The sequence below is a fragment of the Chanos chanos genome, chromosome 10, assembly GCF_902362185.1.
Source record: "Chanos chanos chromosome 10, fChaCha1.1, whole genome shotgun sequence".
Lineage (NCBI taxonomy): Eukaryota > Metazoa > Chordata > Actinopteri > Gonorynchiformes > Chanidae > Chanos > Chanos chanos.
This window is the reverse complement of record NC_044504.1, coordinates 1,831,709-1,845,661: the sequence shown is the minus strand read 5'-3', so window position 1 is coordinate 1,845,661 and position 13,953 is coordinate 1,831,709. Positions and strand designations below refer to the sequence as shown.

General features: G+C 45.3%; 1 protein-coding gene across 3 annotated transcripts in view; it reads right to left on the bottom strand.

Annotated features, from left to right (window-relative positions):
• Window positions 1-13,953, bottom strand: part of osbpl6 (oxysterol binding protein-like 6) — a 34,760-nt gene that overhangs the window by 1,593 nt on the left and 19,214 nt on the right. For 2 of the 3 annotated variants that reach the window (XM_030786133.1, XM_030786134.1), the window contains 10 exons: window positions 13,414-13,521; window positions 12,717-12,854; window positions 11,127-11,214; window positions 5,938-6,191; window positions 4,370-4,507; window positions 3,021-3,084; window positions 2,752-2,830; window positions 2,144-2,288; window positions 1,617-1,761; window positions 603-729 (listed from right to left, as the gene is read on the bottom strand). In XM_030786133.1, coding sequence (XP_030641993.1) covers window positions 603-729; window positions 1,617-1,761; window positions 2,144-2,288; window positions 2,752-2,830; window positions 3,021-3,084; window positions 4,370-4,507; window positions 5,938-6,191; window positions 11,127-11,214; window positions 12,717-12,854; window positions 13,414-13,521 — 1,286 coding nt within the window. The remainder of the gene's footprint in view (window positions 1-602; window positions 730-1,616; window positions 1,762-2,143; window positions 2,289-2,751; window positions 2,831-3,020; window positions 3,085-4,369; window positions 4,508-5,937; window positions 6,192-11,126; window positions 11,215-12,716; window positions 12,855-13,413; window positions 13,522-13,953) is intronic. The other variant, XM_030786135.1, reaches the window with a different exon arrangement.

Below are 13,953 nucleotides of genomic sequence, written 5' to 3'. Positions count from 1 at the left end.
TGTGTGCGAGTTTGTGTGTGTGCATATCTCTGGTGAGGTCTGAAGCGTGTGTGTGAGTGTGTGCGTGTGCATGTGGGTGCGCGCATACCTCTGGTCAGGTCTGAAGCGTGCGTGTGTGTGTGCGTGTGTGTGTGTGCGTGCGTGCGTGCACATACCTCTGGTCAGGTCTGAAGCGTGTGTGTGTGTGTGTGCGTGCACATACCTCTGGTCAGGTCTGAAGCATGTGTGTGCGTGTGTGTGTGTGTGCGTGCGTGCACATACTTCTGGTCAGGTCTGAAGCGTGTGTGTGTGTGTGTGTGTGTGTGTGCGTGCGTGCGTGCGTGCGCATACCTCTGGTCAGGTCTGAAGCGTGCATGTGTGTGTGTGTGTGTGTGTGTGCGTGTGTGTGTGTGCGTGCACATACCTCTGGTCAGGTCTGAAGCGTGTGTGTGTGTGTGCGTGCGTGCGTGTGCATACCTCTGGTCAGGTCTGAAGCGTGCGTGTGTGTGTGTGTGTGTGTGCGTGTGTGTGTGTGTGCGTGCACATACCTCTGGTCAGGTCTGAAGCGTGCGTGTGTATGTGCGTGTGTGTGTGTGTGTGTGTGCGTGCGTGCGTGCACATACCTCTGGTCAGGTCTGAAGCGTGCGTCTGTAGGGGGCAGCAGATCCCTTATCTCAGGACATAGTTCATTAAGCTCAATGGCAAACCTGGTGAATCCATAATACAGTTCATAGTCTGTGGGCATGGAGCCTGTAGAACACACACACAGACACGAGGGGGGGAGAGAGAGAGGAGAGACAGAGAGTGGGAAAGAGAGAGAGAAGATTAGACTAAAGACTGCAGTACAGCGGTGCAGTAAGAGAGGAGAACATGTTATCAGTCAGAGACAATAGCTGCGTCCAAAACTGCATACTACATACTGCACACTAAAGTTGCACTGAAGTACGTACTGCAGGAGTACGCACTCAAAGATTGTAGACAGAAAGTACGCTAGAATTTGGACGCACTAATGCGGTAATCAGATTGCGCCACAGTTTTGCGCGTATAATCGCGGTTTAATGACGACGACCTGTAAACAGACACAGCGGTACATTTACCAACCCCGACTGCGCCAACATGTTACTTACCGAAATGTTCCTCTCTTTTATTTATACTAAGACTTCTAACGTTTAAATAATGTTTACAGAGCGTTTAAAAGATTCCTGACAACTACTATTTACACATAGACAAATATTTTTAGTCATTTTAACACAGCTTCTGAAGATCTGTATAGTGGTTGTCCCTTACACTTGAAAACAGAGTTGACCGCCATCTTCTCAGTCACAAATGACCGCGTCAGAAACGCCCCTTTTTTCCATGTGGCCTTATGGGATTGTCCAGTGCTAGTATGTAATCCAGGTACTAGTCACATACTACTCTATGCGTACTATGTATTTGGACGTACTACTGATGGTGGCGTACTGCTTTGACGTACTGTTTGGTACGCAGGGATGCGGTTTTGGACGTAGCACATGTGGAGTAGGAAGAGTACTTTTTTGTCATCACCTAACAACTCAAACCTGCCAAAAGGTTTCTCTCATTTTAAACCAGAGTGTGGAGTAACTGATGACATGGCTGTGTTACGGGGGAGAGCAGACCTGGTCTCCAGATGCATTTGGCAGAGGGGGGCACCCCGCAGTACAGGCCCTCATGCCACTTCCCAAACAGCCGATGAACCACTTTCCCCTCCTGGTCCATCACAAAACCCTGCACCTCATTCACGTTCGAACTCCAGTAATTTCCCTGAGGGGCAAAACAGGCAGAGAAAAGGTAAAGAGAGGCCATTATAGCGAGAAAGAAAGAAAGAAAGAAAGAGAAAGAAAGAAACTACAGAGGAAAAATCAAAGATAAAACATATTCCAAATGTAAAAGCATAATTACATATTTTGTGCGTAAACACATAGTTCCCTAAATTTAAATAGCTAAATTATTTTAAATGAGACAGCTTTCTCTCACACTCTCTCATAGCAGGCACTGCTGGACTACTCCACACAGCACTAACACACACACACACACACACACACACTGCTGAAAAAGACGTCAGAAAACCAAGCACCAATCACATCATGCCGTTCTCTCACATCCGTCTCATTAGCATAATGAGAGGCGGGGCTGTGGGCGTTACCTTAACGAAGGTGAGCTTGCAGATGCAGGTGCTGCTTTTGAGATTTCGGATGGTGATCTCACCGTAGTGTTCTATCCATCGTCGACCACTCAGGATGTTATGGACGCAAGTGGTCACTTTATTCCACTCATAATGATCGCCGTAACTGAACACACACACACGTACACACACACAGAACATAAAGAAAAACAGTTTGTTTGGCTTTGTTTTTTTCTTAAAAAAAAAGGAGTTCAGCAATTCAACACTTGGTTTTCCTTTTTCTTTTTTTTTGACAAAACAATGAGACAATAAATGAAGACTAAATACATCTGTGTTCATTCTGACGCTCAGACTCCAGAGGCAGGAGTCAGAGATGAAAAGGTAAGACTCGTCAGTACGAGGACAGCCTGACGGGTTCCAGAGGAAAGACCTGGACTGGAAAGGCATTCTTACCCCAGGACAGAGAGAGCACTTCATATGTCAACAGCAACATTAAGCCCACGCTAACAGTTTGGCCGGACGCAGAGCAAACCCACACAGCTGACACAGCAAAAACCACACAGTCTACAGGTGCATTAAAGCCCCCCCCCCACCGCCGCTGGGACGGCCTCACGCCTCACGCCGGTTACCTCGGAAACATTACGCTGATTGTCCCGATCGGCAGGATCTCCATCGACTTCCCCCAAAACTTGTTCTTCCATCGGATATCTGAAACAGGCATACCAACACATATGAGTGAACTGAAAACACAAGGATGCCAAAGAACAGAGAGGTCTTTCACTCATTTATTCCCAGATATCTTCTCTGAACGGCGTATAGAGGAAAGGAAGACAGAGATCAAGCAGCTGTGCTATAACATTTCCCAGCTCCACCTCAGAGAGTGCAGGAGGACACTAACCTTGCCAAAAGGTGAACTTTTTGGATTCACAGTGACAAGCAGAGATGGGCGGATGGTGGCTCACCTTCGTTATTATGGACAGACAGAGAGAGAGAGAAAGAGAGAGAGAGGGAGAGAGAGAGGAGAGGGAGAGAGAGAGGAGAGGAGGAGAGGAGAAGTGAGATAAATGGCTGTTAAATTCTGCAGAGACACATTTTCTCCATCTGCTCCTTTAGTGTGTCATCTGAACGTATCACATTCAGAGCCCTTTTCTCCTCCTTCTAGGAACCAGACGTCTTGTGTTTGTAAATCTGCTAAACAAATCCAGTCTCTGACATCTCAAACATTCTGTTCCGTTGTGAAATGAATGGATTTTTTTGTGAGATTTGTCCATTCTTCACTGCAGAGTGGCACATGGTAGGATGTAAGGCTATTGAGTGAAACAGGGGTCTGTTCACAGGCGAGTGAAACCCAGAGGCTTAGTCAGACAGAGAGATAAAGTCATGTTCATATACGCACATCACAGGATGTACAGAGTCTGTGGGCTAAGGGAGCTTAAAGCAACATGTATAAGACGCCTATGGAGAAATGAGGCATGCTCACAGAGAGAATGAGAGAGAGAGAGAGAGAGAGAGAGAGAGAGAGAGAAAGTGTGTGTGTGTATGAGGGAGACAGAAAAAGAGAGAGAGAGAGAGAGAGAGAGAGAAAGTGTGTGTGTGTATGAGGGAGATAGAAAAAGAGAGAATGAGAGAGAGAGAGAGAGAGAGAGAGAGAAAGTGTGTGTGTGTATGAGGGAGATAGAAAAAGAGAGAAAGAGAGAGAGAGAGAGAGAGAGAGAGAAAGTGTGTGTGTGTATGAGGGAGATAGAAAAAGAGAGAATGAGAGAGAGAGAGAGAGAGAGAGAGAAAGAGAGAGAGAGAAAGTGTGTGTGTGTATGAGGGAGATAGAAAAAGAGAGAATGAGAGAGAGAGAGAGAGAGAGAGAGAAAGTGTGTGTGTGTATGAGGGAGATAGAAAAAGAGAGAAAGAGAGAGAGAGAGAGAGAGAGAGAGAAAGAGAGAGAGAGAAAGTGTGTGTGTGTATGAGGGAGATAGAAAAAGAGAGAATGAGAGAGAGAGAGAGAGAGAGAGAGAGAGAGAGAAAGTGTGTGTGTGTATGAGGGAGATAGAAAAAGAGAGAAAGAGAGAGAGAGAGAGAGAAAGAGAGAGAGAGAAAGTGTGTGTGTGTATGAGGGAGATAGAAAAAGAGAGAATGAAAGAGAGAGAGAGAGAGAGAGAGTGATGCAGTGTTAGGGCAGTATGTAATGGTATGTACAGTATGTAGAGTCTTTCAGAGTGAAAAATATCACACACGCTGGCGGAAACAACCCACCTGTTCGGAGAAAAAGCAAAAGCCTTTGTCTTCTCGGATACATTCATATGTCTCTCCCAGCAGAGGGTTGAATGGCTTACTTCCTGCTCTGTAGTACGTGGACGAGTACCCTGAGACTGCAAAAGCTGCAACGATAACCTGGGGAGGAACATTCCAGAAACGCAGTGTTGAAGTCACATACATTCATTGAGTCACTGGCAGTGTTTCATACTTAAGAGCCTGAGGTGCCATCTTCAGAGTTCTACCATTGAGAAGAGTTGGATATGCAATCCAGTGACTACAGCTGAGAACGGGCTGTGTAAAACTGGGTTGTGTAAAGTGTGTGTGTGTGTGTGTGTGTGTGTATGTGTGTGTGTCTGTCTGTGTGTGTGTGCGCGGAGGGGGAGGGGTTTAATGAGGCCAGAGGAAAGACTATGGGGACCATACGCGACACGGGGCCACAGAGTCACGGGCACCTGCAGATACACTCCGACACACTGCTCTTCCTCACGGCCACAAACATCCTCTTCACAAAGGTGACATTCACGCTAGCGCTAGCACAGCAAACGTCTTTCTCTGCAGCAGAGAGCTCTCTCTGTGGAACAGACTCTAATCACTAAAATAGCCCTCATAGAGAAACCTCCAGAAAAACTCACAAGTGTGTGTTTCGGTTTGTACTGCCATGCTGCTTGTGGTTGTGTTTGGGTGAAGTGGAGAGAAATGGTAACTGTGGTGTGGGAGTCGTCTGTTTAAGGGGAGTTGTCTTTCGAGGGGGGGTTGTCTTTTCGAGGGGGGGTTGTACGGGAGTCGTCTGTTTAAGGGGAGTTGTCTTTTCGAGGGGGGGTTGTATGGGAGTCGTCTGTTGAAGGGGAGTTGTCTTTTCGAGGGGGGTTTGTATGTTTTTGGACACACTGTGCGTAACACTGGACAACAAGTGCAGGAGACATGTGGACTTGGACTCTACCATTCTTAGTGTTGGGAATTTAAGTGGGGTTCCTTTTGTTTCTGGACTGCACCATGTATCGTGTGGGAGATTCAACAGAAAGATTCAGTCTATTTGATGTAGTGCCCGTGTAAAGTCATACACTGAGAGTTGACAGTTGTTTGTGTCAGTGAAACCAACATTTAGCACAACGAGATAAAAACAGTTATCACCATGTCTCACACATACTCAACGAGGGCAGACTAAAACCCTTGTCCCACACACACTCAACACAGGCAATTTAAAACCCTTGTCTTACACACACTCAACACAGGCAATTTAAAACCCTTGTCTTACACACACTCAACACAGGCAATTTAAAACTCTTGTCTCACACACACTCAACACAGGCAATTTAAAACTCTTGTCTCACACACACTCAACACAGGCAATTTAAAATCCTTGTCTCACACACACTCAACACAGGCAATTTAAACCCTTGTCTCACACACACTCAACACAGGCAATTTAAAACCCTTGTCTCACACACACTCAACACAGGCAATTTAAAACTCTTGTCTCACACACACTCAACGCAGGCAGAGCACTGGTAGAACTACACACTCAGCCCTGGTCGTGTGGGGGAAGGGGTGCTGCTGGACTGTACCATGCGTTCGTAGGGGTCGCCGGTGTCGGCGGCCTTGTCCAGCAGTTCGCTGTATTCCAGCTCCTCACACAGGTGCTGCAGGGTGTTGAGGGGCTCGTTGAGCTCCACCGGCATGGACACCTTGGACAGATCTTTCCCAATGTTATTCCTCAGGATATTCCACAGGTTTAGGTTGCTGGTGTCCGGAGAAGGGGCTGGGAGGCATGTGCGACGCCCGTTCCGAAACGCACCCCCTGTCAGGTCGCCGTTGGGCACTGGAGAGAGAGTCTCAGTCACTGTCAGCCATTGGCTTTTTATAGATTCCGCCTCTAGATTGTTTATTTTTTAATGAAAGTAACAGAAACATTTACCTATAAAGGGCACTTAGACAGCACTTCAAAATCAATATTAATGTCGATTAGATCCATATGTGGTTGAAATGTCAACACACCTAATACTGCATTAGGACAATGAATACAAATTAAAGTGTATTTGTATAGCGCTTTTTACAATTAGAAATGATCTCAAAGCAGCTTTACAGCAATCACTGCCTAAATCCCCACTGAACAAGCCTGAGGTGACAGTGAGAAGGAAAAACTCCCTAATTAAGTGAACAGGAGGAAGAAACCTGGGGAGGAACCAAGACTCAGCAGGGGGAGCCCATCCTCCTCTGGCCAGCACATAAGAGCTAGTATATTACAGGGCAGTCCACGGCCTAATGGTTAGCGATGTGGGCTTGTGACTGACAGGTTGCTAGTTCGATTCTCAGGACCGGCAGGAACGGCTACACGGCTATAGTGCCCTTGGGCAAGGCACTCAACCCCCAGGTGCAGATGTGCTGCCCACTACTGGTGCGTAAGGATGGGTTAAATGCAGAGGTCAGATTCACTGCTCACAGTGTGTGTGTGTGTGTGACCAGAGAGATTTAATCTTTCCATTAGTTTATTTTGGCACTTTGAGTTTTTAGGAAAATTTAAGGAAGGTTTCCACTGAGTCTCTAAGCTGTAAAACAAAGCATGTAGCTGGTGTGTTAAAGCCTGGTGTCTGGTGGACGGTATTTTGGCATCCTGTGCTTCTCTAGACCTATAACCAAATCCATGCAAATGCCAAGCACAGTGAATCAAATCACTCTCCCTCACAAACCAACCAAATCACTCTCCCTCACAAACCAACCAAATCACCCTCCCTCACAAACAAAAACCAAATCACTCTCCCTCACAAACCAACCAAATCACTCTCCCTCACAAACCAACCAAATCACTCTCCCTCACAAACCAACCAAATCACTCTCCCTCACAAACCAACCAAATCACTCTCCCTCACAAACCAACCAAATCACTCTCCCTCACAAACAAACCAAATCACTCTCCCTCACAAACAAACCAAATCACTCTCCCTCACAAACCAACCAAATCACTCTCCCTCACAAACAAACCAAATCACTCTCCCTCACAAACAAATCAAATCACTCTCCCTCACAAACAAAAACCAAATCACTCTCCCTCACAAACAAACCAAATCACTCTCCCTCACAAACAAACCAAATCACTCTCCCTCACAAACAAACCAAATCACTCTCCCTCACAAACAAACCAAATCACTCTCCCTCACAAACAAACCAAATCACTCTCCCTCACAAACAAAAACCAAACACATGTCCAGCCTGCTCTCAGCTCATCCTGCATGACAGTTTTCTCCTCTCAGTCTGCCAGCAGGTCCCAAAAAGCCAGGAAGACACGAAGGTTTTACAAACTGACCTCTCCAAACAGAAAATAACATAGAGATAAGAAATCAAACAAAGACAAATAAACAAAAACAACAAACAAACAAACTGCAACATTTTCAGAACGTTAAAATGGAACACATCGACTACGCCTTTCTCACAGAATGAGAACCGGACTATGAATAACTGTGAGATTTTTTTCAAATGTGCAAAGAGCAAATACTTGACCTCATGCCTCAGAGCTATGACCCAACTACACAACGACACACACATGCATGTACGCGTGTGCACACACACGCACGCGCACACAGACACAGGCATATTCAAACTCTGAAGTAATCAGATCACAAATGTAAACACAGCCTTGGAGAAGAAGCATGTTCAATTGAATACTAACTGTCACTGTGTCACTTATTACGAGATCTGAACACTAGCACTTCAGCATGGGAGCTTCTAAAGCAAACTAACATGTGAGAATCTGAGAGAGGTAAGATGGTCAGTGCCCTAAATGGAGGTGCATCAGACACAAAACAGCACGAGTATTGTCTGTGCAGGACAGCACGTGCCCAAAAGGAACAGACTGTCCCAGGACAGAGGAAGAGCAGTCACAAGTCTACACTCACCAAAACAACAACAACAACAACAACAACAGCAGCCTCAAAAATGATGACAGAATTGAGCGCACATTTCTGAGACCCAGTTTCAACACAACTACTTCTGGCTGGTCTGTTCATTCAGAACCACGTTGTGAGAAAAGCCAGTGCGCAAACACACGGCACTCATCATACACTCTTCAGGAGGCCAGGGCTGTGGGGTACAGTTGGTTTGGTCTTTTTCTCCTGCATACAGACAGGTCCTTGTCTGGAGAGAGTCAAAGCATTCTTTCAGCCCCACAGTCTGTTAAACAGGGCAGTGTGTGTGTCTGTCATAGCGTGGACGGCCTTCCTCTGGGCGTCACTGTGTCCAGTGACGGCTCTACACCATTAAACAATAATGGCCATTCAATATGACGCGCCAGAAACCCTGTGGTTTATGTTTATATTAAGACATTCCAGTATTCCGAGACATTCCGACAAGTTCCAGTGTTCCAAGACTATAAAAGTATAAGTCCGTAACCATGCTCAGTGTTCCGTGGATTCAGGAGCAGCTTCCTGAACAGCAGGGGTAAAACGCCTTTCCTGGTCTTTCCTAAATCATTAATTACAAACATCATTAAAATCTTACAGCTGCCAAATGCAAAGTAGATTTCTGTCTCCTTTCACTCGTAGAGAACTTTGCTTCTTGAGGAGTGGTGTAATATCCCACTTGACACGGTTCAGAACCTCTCCATGGGCATTCTTACAAAAAAAATTAAGCTGTTCTGGAGGCAAAGAACAACCACACTCTTATTAGTTAAAACACATTCATGTGTTATGTGGTGTCGCTGTATGTCACCCGTAGGCATAAATTTCTTTGTGAAATCTCCTGTGACCACACTACAAACATATAACTCACAGGGCCAGACTCAAACGACCAAATGGGCAAAACAAAATTCTCCCAGAGTGAATTCAAACTCCTCTACATTTAAAATGCTCATAGCATCCAGGTGACTCATCACTGTTGCAGAATTATGAAGACACACAGAACAGAGAGAGAGAGGGAGAGAGAGAGAGAGAGAGAGAGATAGAGAAACAGAGAGAGAGAGTATGAGAAAACTGTACAACAGAGCCAAAACCACCTCTGTGCGTTCTATACTGGTAACGTGAATGCTTTGACTGATTTCTTCTGATTTTTTTATGGTGGCCAGTTTCACACACACTGACGCTTCTGTGATCCTTACACTGTCCAATCACAGTTTCTAAAGGCCAATATCTGGGTTAGAACCAAGATTCACTCTTCAGCTCGCTAATACATTCAAACACACACACACCTGCCTAACAATGCACAGCTGTGCCATCAACCCAGAAAGGACCTGAAGTGGCCAACACCGGGGGGACCCTGTACAAAATGCACTGGCATTTTTAAATAGTTCATCAGATATGGATAAAAATACCCTCCAATTAAAGCTGGCAGTCAATACTTTAACCATCTCCAGGATGGGAGACATGTGTGTACTATAAGCTTTGCTTTGTGTGTGTACTACAAGATTTGCTTTGTGTGTGTACTATAAGCTTTGCTTTGTGTGTGTACTATAAGCTTTGCTTTGTGTGTATACTACAAGATTTGCTTTGTGTGTGTACTATAAGCTTTGTGCCCTTGGCTGACTGGATTTTTCTAGAACTGGGCTTTTCAGAGCTTCTGATGAGACAACATGGCAGTTTTTCCAAAAAGCAGCTTGGAGGTGAAACATAACTTTGTTAGTGTGAGGAGTGATAAGATTATTTCACCAGTGGTCGTTGAAGGAGAGGATGTTTTTTTTTGCCTCATTTGTCATTAAGAGGCTCGGATGACAGTACTCTACATTCTCCAAGTCCTTTAAACGATTGGGGGGGTGGGGGGGGGGGTTATGAGCAGAACAACACTTCATGAGTCATTTTGAGTCTTACTCTGACTCATCACTCAGCCATAGAAACTTTGCCTACAAGATCAATACAAGGCCCCAACAGGACCAGTATAAAGACCTATAGGACCAGTATAAAGACCTATAGAACCAGTTTGAAGACCCGCAGAGAAGAGCCCAACCATTCCCCCAATCAGTGAGGTGGTGTCAGCAAGAAAGATAAATGACATGTTCATTGAGCAGGTGGAGGGCACAGAGACCAGACTATGGTTACACCAGAGCCGTCCTGCTCCCCGACTGAAAGATATCTGACTCAGCCAATCAAGCTCCTGATGAGGATATGGATGACAGCACCAGGTGTATGGAGTCAGAGCAGACACAAGAGCCTGAAAAAACCAGTGACTCCACAGACTCTAGGGTTGCCTGGTCCTACTGGAGTTTGGACAAACACAGATTTGAGTTTTTTCATACCACCTTGAGCAACACAAAACAGATGACATTCTTAATTGCAGTGACTGTACATTATTGATCAAATGAGCCTAATTACAGCGCAGTCTAGGACAATGGAGTCCCTCCACAGGCCAAGAGCAGCTCTGATTGGACATCTCTACAGAGAGTATTGCTGACCACAGAGTGAAACACCCTCTCAACTATGCAAGGTAAGCAGTATCACACTACTGCAAAACACACATCCTGCCCACTCTGCGTAATGATGTGTGTGTGTGTGTGTGTGTGTGAGGGGTACCTCCATCACACATCCTCCTGAATCTAATAGAGGTAATCAGGAAGAGGAGAGACAGAGAGAGAGAGAGAGAGAGAGGAAGAGAGAGAGAGAGAGAGAAGGAGAGAGAGAGAGAGGGAGAGAGAGAGAGAGAGAGAGAGAGAGGAAGAGAGAGAGAGAGAGGGAGAGAGAGAGAGGAAGAGAGAGAGAGAGAGGGAGAGGGAGAGAGAGAGAGGACGAGAGAGAGAGAGAGAGAGAGAGAGAGAGAGAGAGAGAGAGAGGCTTACTCTGTCTGGAAACGTTATCCGTGACGCTGGCGTTGTCCTCTGAAATGTTATCGCTCACATCACTGACGTATGACTCATCATCCGATGCCTTGGGAGGGAAGAGGCAGAGAGAGAGGTAAGAGAAAGGGGGGGGAGAAAGAGGAGAAGAGGAGAGACAGTGTTTGAGTGCTACTGCAGGGAGGTGAAGTAGCTCCCTGTAACAGCCCTAACATAATGCGGCAATCAGGTCAGTTAGAAGGTGACTCCTCTCTCCTCTTGGTCTCTCTCCTTCCATCTCTCCTCCTTCTCCTTACTTTTACTGTCTCTCCACAGTACACGTCTCTGCTCTCTAGGGGGAGCAGTACCCGGGGGGGAAAAGTGTTGAGTAGTGTGTTTTCTGAGTCACTGGGTTGAGCGTCAGTCTGCGGTGATCACACAACGGAAGGGCTATAGGGTCCTCATGCTCCTCAAATAGTAACATGTATCAATCAATATCCACAGACCACTTACAGAGCTGAACATGAGTACTACAACACGCCTGCTCCAAACAATCATCTCTCAGATGACTGTCTGGCATTGACGGGACTGCAATGTGACATCCCTCTTTATGGAACCACACACACACGGCTGAAATATCTATTCACTTAAAGACTGACTCCAGTAAAATATAGAAGTCTTTTTTTTTTTTTTGTAAACAACAGAAAATCTGTCTTCTAAGATCAGTTTTATGTTTTATGCTCAAACTGTTTCATGTTCACAAATGATAGAGAAGAGAATATAATGATTTTAAGTAGCTTAAAGTTCAGTTACTTCAGACCAAATCTTATAACAGGATATGACAACCGATGATGTTTGTTTGGTAAGCACTTGTGTCAAGTTCTAGAATGTTCTGTGCAAATAACCACTAACTATCACGTACAGCTGTCCACTGTCACGCCTCTGCCAACTCTCCTCTTTTTAAGTAGGGCTTTTTTTGTTTGTTTGTTTTTTCCTTAGTGTAAACAGAACCGAGTGTTTCAATGAGCTCCTGAATGTGGTGAAGCAGCTGTGAGTCTTTATCTGTTCCCAACACAACCCAGCTCAGGAACCACTGCTCAACTGTAGCTCAGTCCTGCCATCTCAACTGGATGTCCAAAGTCCCCCTAGTGTTTCCATTCAAACCACCCCCCCACTCTCATTCCCACCCACCCACCTGTCCATCCATCCGTCCATCCACCCATCCATCCATCCATCCATCCATTCATCCATCCATCCATCCATTCATCTATTAACCCGTTCATCTATCCATTCATCTATTAACCCATTCATCTATCCATTCATCTATTAACCCGTTCATCTATCCATTCATCTATTAACCCATTCATCCATCCATTCATCTATTAACCCATTCATCTATCCATTCATCTATTAACCCGTTCATCTATCCATTAACCCGCTCATCCATCCATCCATCCATCCATCCATTAACCCGTTCATCCATCCATTCATCTATTAACCCGTTCATCCATCCATTCATCTATTAACCCGTTCATCCATCCATTCATCTATTAACCTGTTCATCTATCCATTAACCCGCTCATCCATCCATCCATCCATCCAACCATCCATTACCTCATTCTCTGAGGAGCTGGCTGACAGGAGCACCTCCTGGGCGTCGAAGAACTCGGACACAGACTCGGACATGGAGAGCCTGCTCTCGTTAGAGGCCTGCTGAGTGAGGGGAATTCCCACGTGGATCTGTTCACCTGCCTGCACAACAAACCATGTGCCACCAAATGAAATAAACATCAATGGACCATCAACCAAACTTTTACTCGTCACATGATCAAGAGTCTGACTTTAATAACACTCAGCCACCAAAGCAATGCCTATCGAGCAAATAGCACTGGTTTTCTAATCTGTCAGAGAACATTCCAGAAGATATCCACGGCGCCTCCCACGACATCCAGCAACACTCCACTCAGGTGTTCACCTGTCCAGTGTGATTACGACATCCACTGTTCTTTCGCTTTCTTTTTTCATTCTCTTGAGTCTTTTTGACCACATTTATCAGTGACAGAAGTAATTACTGCAATGTAACACCTGTGATAAATGACTTGATGCTGTCACACTTGTGACTCACGCAGTGTTATGACACAATTAAGAAAGCGTCCTCCAGAGAAATGTGAATTGGTATGTCATTGCATACAGGTGACATTAGTGATGGTAATGAGACGCACACAGACACATACACACACATACATACACACAGAGATAACACACACACACACACACACACACACACGGGAGAGTGAGACAGGTGACGTACCTCGTCTGTACTGGGGATGATGGTAACACTAACCATTTGCTCAGACAGGACGGACTCTGAGTGAATCCGATTCAAACGGGTCCTCAGCTCTGCGTTCTGCGACAGGGCCTGTCCAAAAAAATACAATACCAGAGTCAAAAACAGTCCCAAAGACAAGAACCAGCAGCAATGAATTAATCAGACAGTGATTACTCACTGAAACTACAGCTACAGCCAACAGCAACGACAGCAATAACAATTACAGTTTAACACTAAAACCACTGTTCTGTTTTTATTACTCTTTATGAGAATACGTAAAATATTTAACGGTTAAAATTAGTGATATTTTTCATAATCATTAATATGACAAAAGAATCAGCCAGTGGAGGTTTTTATACGTATGTAACCCCATGTGATATCAGTCATACAAACAGACAGCCCTCCCCAGTCAACCCCTGAGGTCACATTTTTTAACAAAGCAGTTTCATGTCAGGGCTCGGAACTTCAAAAAATTCAACAAAGAAAGACGTGCTAATCGTTTACAGGGATAAAATTTCCTTT